Source organism: Diuraphis noxia, unplaced genomic scaffold, assembly GCF_037042655.1.
Source record: "Diuraphis noxia isolate RWA-SAM2 unplaced genomic scaffold, SU_Dnox_SAM2 contig0004, whole genome shotgun sequence".
Taxonomy (NCBI): Eukaryota; Metazoa; Arthropoda; class Insecta; order Hemiptera; family Aphididae; genus Diuraphis; species Diuraphis noxia.
This window is the reverse complement of record NW_028301714.1, coordinates 32,828,912-32,839,785: the sequence shown is the minus strand read 5'-3', so window position 1 is coordinate 32,839,785 and position 10,874 is coordinate 32,828,912. Positions and strand designations below refer to the sequence as shown.

Below are 10,874 nucleotides of genomic sequence, written 5' to 3'. Positions count from 1 at the left end.
ATACGTAAACGTATTAGTTGTGTCGTCGAACGATCCATTGTTGAGTGTAGGCGTCCGGGCAAGGATTTCTTGAAGAATGGTTGTTACTTTGTTAGTTTTGGGGACCTACTGGTTTGTGATAAGTACCTAATTGTGCAGTTAGAACGCAGTTCTTAATTCGTTGGATTAAGCTCCTCTACTTAACTTTTTCCGATTCGAGCCCTGATTGTAACCACAGAACAATATGTTTTAACTATAATCGACTTATTTAGGTATACCTATTAGGTATGAATTATAATATACTAAACTGTCATCTGTACTTTCTTATAATTTAAATACTAATTAGGTATCTAGAAATATTATTTTTATTATTACCAATTCACTAAATGGATTTTGTTGATTGTCATATTGTTATTACTTACTAGAGTTAATTTTTGGGAATTTTCATTTCAAAACATTTGATTTACCTAAAAAAATCTTATATTTTGATAAAGTAGGTAAATGGTTGTAAAATCATAAGGACCTTGACTTGACATTTTAGTTTTTCTAATTTGTACTCTATTACAAATAATAATGCTTTATTTAATTATCATACTATAATATTATAGAAAAAAAATTATATTTAAATTTATAAATATATTTTTTTATTTTGTATTATTAATATTCAATCTGGATATGAGCTAAATAAAACTAAAAGAAAACTTGAACAACTTGATTGAAGAAGCCACTCAATGATGAACCTTTTTTTTTTGTTATTAAGGTTTGTTAACAAGCAGGTCTCTGCACTGTTTGTGCTTCAGGGAACAATGAAGGTTTCCAGGGAAGGCTAGTAGCTAATTTTTAATGAGTGGATTTGGGTGAAAGGTGCAAGTGGAGCTGTTTATAGTAATTTTTGGTCTTTTTATTAATGAATTTCAAGTGTAAATCTTTATGTAGGGTGTGATTAGAATTTTAGGTTAGGTTAGAATGATTAAATACTTATGGTAGAGAATTGGTAATTTTCCTCAGTGTCATACTTTAGAACCTATGTGTTTTATTTTGATGGTAGATTTTTTTATTCCTCCATAACTGGAGGCCGTATGTCCAAATCGGTATTAGGAAATATTTATAGAGAAGTAATTACATATATTATTAAGTTAATTGTTAAGCTGTAATATTCAATGTACTAAAAGCTAGTAAAAAAAAAATTATATATATTGTATAATATGGTATGTTGCATTTTTTAATTTGTATATACAATACAAGCTGACCTATTTTCCACATTCTAAAATTTAAACGTATGATCTAATAAGAAATTAAATGATAGACATCATATTTTCCTGTTTTTGTAATAATTATCTTTTTAATAGAATACTGTGGCTTCGTACAAGAAAGCACAATGTAACATTTGAACAAATTTGAGATTATTGAACCAATTTCATTAAAATTTGATTATGATTGATATTTATGTTAAAACGGCTTATGTACCTGATGCAGTATGACCAAATTATGTATTTGTTTAATTGTTAAACTGCTTTGTAATATAATTATTTTTATTTTTCTGTAGTAATCTACTTTTATATCCCTAATTTTAGATAATTATTGTTAGGAAAACTTTAAAAAATAAAAAAAAAAGACCAAATTAGATTGGATATTGGCCAAATCGATAAAAGCATATCAGTTACATAGCACATGACAACATTGGCTATTTCAAAATTAATTAATTAATTTTAAATATAAAATAAAATTTACTACATAGTAATTGAATTTTATTATTACCTAGTTAATTGATAAAATATTAAAATTGTTTAATAATTAAAAATTGTTTATTTTAAATTTTAGTTTTTGGCATATGAGAGTCACATTGAAACAAAAAAAAAATTAATTAGATAAGTAACAGTATTTTAAAGTCCCTAATTAAAATTGTTCTTATCAATTCATAAATATTATACCAAAATAATACATTGGCCTTTCTCGCACCAAGCTACAGAATTATACATTTTAAACAGAAATCTCAAATTTTCAATAATTAACTAAATCATAGTAAGCTTCTAAACAAAAATTTATTTCAAATATATAATTTTTTTTTTTTCATAGGCCAAAGCCTCAAATAATTCAGAGATTTTAAAAATTGCCTGTTAATAACTAATAATTTAAATCGAAATCAATTTGCCATCAAAAGGTGTTTTAGCGATAGGACAGTTGCCATTCATAGTAAATTCATCATATTAAGCTTATTGGTTTTCAATTATTTTTCTGAAAGTGAAAATCTCTCTTCAACAATCACATTCTAATCATCAAAACACAGATTATGTAAGTTATCAAGTCACTATAACGTATTTTTGGTAACAATAACATTAGAAAGAATATGTGGTATTCATGTCGTATGCGGTCTACCGCCCATTTCTACACGTCATATGCGGTCTACCATAGTTAAAAATATGAATGAATACATAAATGTAGAATTACAATATATTTATTAATATAGAATTTCAATATGATATTAAATAATACAAAAGAATATATAAAAATATGTAGATAAATTTAATAAGTATATGTATTAAAAACTAACTGACAAAAAATGTAAAAATATATAGAGATATGCATTAATCAATTTAAATTAGGTACAATATAATTTCACATCTCTTATAAAACAATCAAATGTGTTGTAACATTCTTGTTTTTTAGAAGCAACCATTGTTCTGCCAAATATGAGGGCAGCAATGATTGAGATATGCCATGTATTTTTTTAATAATTCAAAGTTTTTAAACAAAATAATGACTAAAAAATATATATATATAGATACGTGGCAGTAGACCGCATATGACGTGTAGGAACATACGTGGTAGACGATAAATGTGCGGTAGACCGCATACAACATGAATACCGAATATGTTTTAGGGCAGCTGTAAAGAATCAAAATGTGTGATGAATATATTGAACAATATAGCTAAAAACAGTTTTATGAAACACTTGACTTAGAATAAGGAAGACTTTGAGAAACTGAGTTTGATATTAATACATATTATTATAAAAAATGTATATCTGTAAAAATTTAAATAGAATAATAAATTATCATCATTTGTATAATTCATAATATTAAATTATTGTATCTGTATAGAGTTCCATAACAGAATACAAAATAAACTGAAGTGTAGCCGATGCAAAGAACTCGTAACATAAAAGTATGATAAAAAGTCAATATTTCATATTAATAAAACTTTAGCGATAAAATATTCTTTGAGATGTTAAGATCTGGGTCACCCATATGGCATCAATTTTCAAACACACTCAAGGTACATTGAGAGGTTGTACAACAAAGCATAATGAAAATATATGTAACTAAAATCGAATATTAGAAGGACTAAAATCGTAATCATCTGCGTTATCTATTGGACACTCATTCTTCTTTACATAATTTATGCAGTCTACATGGCCATTTGACACAGCGCTGCTGTATGTGTCTATGTTCCACGAACAATGATTTTCTCGTGCGTAAACCAAACAGTTCAAGTGACCGTTCAAGGCAGCATTGCTGCAAGTCTTCTTGTCCCACCAGCAACCATTTTCTCGTGCATACACCAAGCAATTCATGTGCCCATTTAACGCAGCATTGCTGCATGTTTCCAAACTCCACAAGCATCCGTTTTCCCGAGCATATACCAGACAGTCTATGTGCCCATTTAAAGCGGCGTTGCTGCATGTTTTCTTATTCCACGGACAGCCGTTTTCCACGGCATAAACCAGACAGTCCTTGTGTCCGTTCAATGCAGCGGTGCTGCACACGTCTTCGTTCCACGGGCAGCCCTTTTCCCGGGCGTATACTAAACAGCCCAAATGTCCACTTGACGCAGCGCTAAAACACGTCCACTGGTCCAAAGGTACGCCTATCTCGTGAGCGAGTTTCAGACAATCGATGTGACCATTCAACGCTGCCTTATCGCATATTGTTTTAAACTTCAGATTTTCATTGTCGGGGAATCGCGACCTACTGAACATGGTCTGCCTATCGTTGCCAGGGTTTAAGTTTTTGTCGAGTTCCAACATTTCGAACAGCAACTCACAACAGTTTCGCAAATCGACTTTAGGCACCTGCAGCAAGTCGTACTTGTTACGCTCTATCTGGTTGCAAGCGAAGTACGCCGTTTTCAACATGCTAGGTAATTCGTACATATCTTCGATGTCCGTCAATGTAGCCGTGGGCTCAAAACGTACAGTAAATGCTTAGGCGTACAGTAAACAAAAACTCGAAATGGTCGCGCAAAGCATTCAACAATAATTAAATTGGTAAAACGATGAGACCTTGCTGTTGAAGTGTTGAATATAACAATTAACTATTCGCGATGAAAAATTATGTTAAATGATGAAAATTGATATTCGACGACGTGTGGAGAACGTAAAATGTCCCACGAATAACGTCGTTAAACCAATTCAACTAATCAACAAGTTTCAAGGCAAGTCTGAAGGACTGAAAATATTCTGAGTTCTGAGGTTCTGACAGACAGAAAAGTACAATAGTACAAACACTACAAACACTTATAACGTTATAAGTGTTATAACGTTATAACACTTATACAAACAACAAGTAACAACAACAACCAGCCAACAACAACGATAATAACATATTACATAACAATAGCCTTTAACATTCTTTAATAATTGTACCATATTTTGTATTTAATTTGTACCATGCTTAATAGTTAATATAATCACTAATCAGTAATCACAGAACAATAACGATCCTATAATATCATGGAGTATAACATAAAATATGGATTCTTATCCATGATATCATAACGCAAGCCGGTCACCAATTTGAATTTTTAATTTGGTCCATGACCGCGGCATCCGAGTGGAAATGTGGAATAGAATTCATATTATCATATTTACCTACATTGTAATCGAAAGAAAACCCCAATGCAATTAATAAATTAAATAGTATTTAAATTATAAAAGACAGTTGTTGCCAATATTATAATACCAAAATATAAAATAATATTAGTCATTAACAATATTCATAAATATGTGGAAGTGGAATCACACAATGGTCTGGGTGATCATTATCAGTGTTAGAATTTTACTTACTAACTTGTTCTGGTAGCCTTTGCCTTTACCAGTTACTCCGCAATTAAAATATTTGGTGGCCGATAACTGAGGGTACTCCTAGGATAATTCCTAGGGTAGGAGAGCTACGTATTGCAATTCATACTGTTGAGTTTTGAATAGGTACCTAAAATACCAAATAAATACAATTTTCTGACAATAACCACCCTGCAAGTTAAAGACTGAAACAATTGTACTACTTCAACTGATAATGACACAATGAAAAAATAATATTAAAAACGGTAATCTCATACATACATATTAGAATCTAAAAATTTTTTTTAAGTAGGTAATAATAGTGTACAAATAAATATTTAATATAAATTATTATTTATTCTAACATAGATAACTTCTATAGTTTTGTGCAATTTTATTATGCTTAATAAATTTGAATTTTTTTTTACAATGTTAAACAATTGATCATTACACATTAACATTTAATTGCAAGTATGCGCACATGATAGACACTATAGTCAGTCACTTATAATAGACTGTCAGCTCAGGTTTTAGTGTACACAATTGATTCACCTGCCTAATGGCACAAGAATAAATGCCTAAGTATATTAGTAAATACAATTAACAATTAATGTTAATTAAGCTCATTAAGAAATGGATATAATACATTATCAGAATTATAATTGAGTAGATTCACAATATTTATTGCCTTGATATTTTATAGTGAATCAAAAATAGGCAACCACTGTCAGAAAAACCATGTATTACATTTTCAATTTTTTTGATTAAGCAAACATTTTTTATCAACAATAATTGAAATAAAAACAAATTGAAATATTCTTATGTTTATTAAATAGCTTAAAAAGAGTCAAAAATACTTTTAAAATTTTAAAATTGATCGTGTATAGGAAATGCTAAAATAAACATTTTGTGAATCTTTTAGATATTTACGGTTACCCATTTATGAGTGACTACGAAAAAAATAATATAATTTTTTTCAAAAACTAGTTTTGCATAAAAATTCGCTGTTTTTTGATTTTCTCAACATTTTTGAAAACCAATAACAGTTTAAAATATTAACCTATCAAAAGTATCAACTTTGTTCCTTTTTCTACAAGAAAAAATGTTGAAATTGAAAATCGAAGCATTGTATTGAATACTAATTCCAAAAAGTGCATATAATTTATTAATCAGTCCATGGAGTTTATTGTAATAACTTTACTTACAAAATTTGTATTAAAAATAAATGTATGAATAATAACACTTTAATTAAAAAATGTTTTAAGTAAAAGATTTACGAATTTATGATGCCAATGGATTTGCATGAATGGAAACATATTGTATTTTCACATCAGTCAAAGGTTTAAAATTTTTAGGATTTACTGGCAGTTTTTCTAGTTCGTCTAAAGCTTCAAATCCATCAATTACCCTATAAAAATAATAATATAAGATTAAAAATCAAAGAATAATTTTTATTTAGTGTTGTATTACCTTCCAAAAACTGTGTATTTTAAATCTAGATTGGGTTGAGCAGCATATGTCAAGAAAAATTGGCTACTATTAGTATTAGGCCCATTATTAGCCATTGATAAAGTTCCTCGTTCTTTATGCTAAGATTTTAATAAAATATTATTAAGTTTTGTTTATTATTTGTTTTGATAATAAATAATTTAAATGTTAAAATATAGTAACTTTTAAATTTTCTTTGAACTCATCTTCAAACTTCCGACCCCAAATTGATGAACCTCCTTTACCTGTATGTGTTGGATCACCAGTTTGTACAATGAATCCTTTTATGTTACGGTGAAACAAACATCCGTTGTAATAGTCACTGGCACATAATGCCAAGAAGTTCTGATCATAAACAATAATTAAAGAATTATTTAAATACTATGAAGTATAAAAAATATAATATAATACACATAGTTATTTCAATATTTACCTCTGCAGTTTTTGGGCACTCTTCACAGAATACTTCAATTTTTATATCACCAACATCTGTGTGTAGGGTTACAGACTAAAACATAACAACTTCAGATTTTAAAACCATAACATAAATCCAAGCAATCTTTGGAATATTTTCAAAAATATATATTAATGCATTATATTAATATGATGTGCAATGAGCAATACTACAATTTATCACTTAATATAATACATACAATATTTTAAAGGATTTAGTAGTAAAAGTAGTTTTCATTTCTTTTTTACATTACTATTATTAATTCATATTTAAAATATAGGTACTTTAGAATTGAATGTATAAAATATGATTAGTTAAAATAACTACATATCAACTAAAACCACAAGTTTTAAATTATTATACGACTATTGAGTATGTTAATTGTAACTAGTGTAAATTAAACTAAAATTGAATTAATTCACAATCAAGATTATGAATTGTGATGATTGGCTTACCATAGCTAGTAAAATATGAACACAACTTCTGGATGTAGAGTATCCGTATCTTTCCAACAGATAAACACTAAGTATAACAAATTCGAATTAGCGTTGATTCAAATTTCATTAGCATCAATGAATCACGATTGACGATTTTGCAGGCGCTAGACAGAATAATATAATATACTATATTACTATGTAGAAATTAGTAATACTAATTACATTATAAATTAGAATCAATATAATCTATTATCTAATATTTTAAATATTTAAATTTTAATATCACTCGATATCTGAATTTTTCACCAAATTATATACACGATAACGAAGCAATAATCAAAAATTTGTTATTATCAAAAACTCTTTCTTATCTCTGAAGTTGATTGCCATTTACAGGTGATGCAAATTGCAAACCGGTAATGCCATGTAATTTACATGGCATTACAGTGCCATATCCACTAATCCACTACCTCGGCCGTATAATTCAAAATTATAATTTATAATAGATGTGTTAATATAGCCTCCCTTAGTCCCTTCTCAGTTGTATTTAAGATTTTCTCAAGACATTGATGAGCGGGAAATTGATAATTATTTTACTATGTAAAAATCATAATGAATATCCTGTATTTTATTTTTAATAATTGTGTAAGCTATTTAAAATATTTTTAAAATTTTTCAATTCTTTCAGCAACTTCGCAGTGTACGCACCGATCACTCTACTTCAACATCCCGTCTATAAGTCATCTAGCATACCTACTAGTATAGGTACAGTAGGTACACTCAGGCCCCCTCATCATTTTTTTTTTGCCCTGGTAGGTACAGACTACAGAATTAAATCCGGACCCCTATTAAATAACATTTAGTTTTTAAACATTTTTCTAATTTATATCGAAGTAATATTATTTGCATGAACGCCAGACCCACTAGGCCACTACCATGGGTCCTTCTTGTGGGGGGGGGCCTAGGTACACTATATACAAAAATTACATATAAATTCTTATAAATTGTGTTAATATTTATAGGTAAAAAATCAAATTTTCATTGTCGAAATTCAATTCTTGATTGTTATTGCTTGTAAAGTTATTACTTATTAGTTATTACTTCTACAATTTACGTCCAATCATATTTCCGAGTTTAAATCTTATTTTTAATTAGAACTTATGGTATGTACTATGCGGATGCGCCTATATTCATTACAGTTCCTCTCAAGTATACGCGGTTTATGCATTATGCACTCATTACGACCAGACACTTGTCTTATGAATATGTGCTTGAAATTATTTACACCAAAAAGTTTGGCATTGCTCTATCCATAATATACCGTATTATCTAAGAGGTAGTGGCACCGAACTCCTAAAAATCTAGTAGTGCGAAAATTGTTTTCATGTCTTTGTAATTAAAGGTGTTTCTAAGAGGTTAACAATCAATAGAACAACTTGATACGTAAACACTTATATTGAAAATCAACTGAGGATCTTTTTATTCAAAGTGCCCTTGTTAACCATCCGTTTGACACGCGTTACACAAATACTATTAATCTTTCTACAAACATTCAGATTGATACTAATTAAGCCCAGTGTCATAGTCAGCCTTTTTGAGAAGTATTGGGTGTATAGTACTGTATACAATTTCCCCTCCCTAAATTCTAACCCTGGCCTATGACACTGCCTTCCCCGCAGACATGCAGATGGTTAAACAAGTTATGAGAAGATTATTTTAGGTTAGGTACCTATAAAAAATGGTAAGTTGAGCTCAGTTGATGATAGATGACTATATCATCACTGGTCGTGGCATTTGCATTGATTTTTTCCTACTAACTATCAAGGTATTCGAAATTGTAAACATAACAATGAAAGAAAATATTTAAAAATTGACGGGGAAAATATTAATACAATAGGTACTTAATATATTAATATATAATACATACTTCTTTTTTTTAGCTTACGCAATAAAAAATTAATGCTTAAATCTTATTTTAAATCTATTTATGCCACACGATTAATATTTTCGTAATCTTTATCATGGTTTTAAGTCCAAATTAGTGTTATACCAGTATTTCATAAGTACCTACTTAGAAATGTAAATTACAGTGAATAATGCATCCTCTGATCATCATTTATAATATAATTTTGATTTATACAATACAATTTGATATGTGATGTAACTTAAAATTGACGGCAGTCCATGACTACAGTCTAAAAGTCAATAGATTTCCTAATTTTTAAAATTGTTTGCAAAGGTGTTTTATTACGTTCACTCACGTTGCCTTCATAATATATATTTTCATTTAATAAACTAAAATTTGTGTAATAGTAAAAATTATACACAATGATTAGATATTCAATAAATTTCAATTAATTTTCTTATACATCACATTCTAAACAGGAGCTGTCTAAATCTTCATTCATCAAAGAAATAATAACTATAAATAAGTTTTTGGGTTTATGAGTTTGGAGATTGTGTATTGCAGTCATAGGTTAGGTTCCTAATTTCGTTTTTTTGCTTTTTGAAAAACATTTGCCTACGGGCGCCATTCCCCCCTTCCAAAATTTTTATTTCATAATTTAATATTGTTTATTTTTTTGTGTACACAATTTTTGAACATTAATAACCATTTGTCTCAATAAAACTCATTCTATCACGATTTTATTATTCTCAATAGTTTAATTAATTTAATTTTCTTGAGATTACATACAGCAGTCTTCAGTGTGTATTCTTAGTTCTTACATCATAATATTTCAAAACTTTTTTTTTCATTATTTTATATAGTTTATTTTTGTGTACACAATTTTTAAACAATTATAACCATTTAACTGAAAAGACAATTATATCACAATTTTATTATTCTCAATAGTTTAATTCATTTTTTTTTTTATTGGAATTATACATTTTGCAGTCTTCAGTATGAATTCTAATATTCTAATATTTCAAATTTTTTTTCTTGTTTCTTGTAAAACACCTGTCTGCGGTCGCTAATCCCCCCTTCCCCTTTTTTTTCATAATTTAATGTAGTTTATTTTTTCGTGTACACATTTTTTTAACATTAATAACCATTTGTCTCAATAAAACTCTACTAATTCGACTAGTTATGCTGTACACAGACACACTCACAAAAAAAAAAAAACACACATCATTAAATTTCTATTTCGTACCTATATGAAAAAAGAAGTATTCGCTTTGAAACACTAGCCCCACTTATTATAATTATCATGACCTTATGATTAACAATATTATTATGCTACGAAGATGTGTTTAATGAGATTGTGGTGGCACATCATTGGCATATTGGTGGCTTTTGCCGTAGATAATTAATTAATTATAATAAATAACAAATTTGTATTTAATTATTAGTTTCGTATTCGGAGAAAACTTTTGACTTGGAATTTTACAAACTAGCTGTCGCCCGACATGGTCGGTACGGAAAATTAATGTGTACACTGTTTAACTTAATTTTAAC

The 10,874-nt window shown here is 28.6% G+C and overlaps 2 protein-coding genes across 2 annotated transcripts; both read right to left on the bottom strand.

Moving 5' to 3' along the window:
• Positions 1 to 2,002: 2,002 nt before the first annotated feature.
• Positions 2,003 to 4,627, bottom strand: LOC107171595 (uncharacterized). The gene has a single exon (XM_015521844.2). The coding sequence runs from the start codon at positions 4,130 to 4,132 to the stop codon at positions 3,302 to 3,304; it is 831 nt and encodes a 276-aa protein (XP_015377330.2). The 5' UTR covers positions 4,133 to 4,627; the 3' UTR covers positions 2,003 to 3,301.
• A 1,572-nt stretch (positions 4,628 to 6,199) lies between these two features.
• On the bottom strand, positions 6,200 to 7,725 carry LOC107171596 (peptidyl-prolyl cis-trans isomerase-like 3). Its single transcript, XM_015521845.2, has 5 exons — positions 7,436 to 7,725; positions 6,960 to 7,034; positions 6,710 to 6,871; positions 6,509 to 6,627; positions 6,200 to 6,446 (listed from the first exon to the last, which is right to left on the bottom strand). The coding sequence occupies exons 1-5, from the start codon at positions 7,436 to 7,438 to the stop codon at positions 6,320 to 6,322; spliced, it is 486 nt and encodes a 161-aa protein (XP_015377331.1). The 5' UTR covers positions 7,439 to 7,725; the 3' UTR covers positions 6,200 to 6,319.
• Positions 7,726 to 10,874: the final 3,149 nt, after the last annotated feature.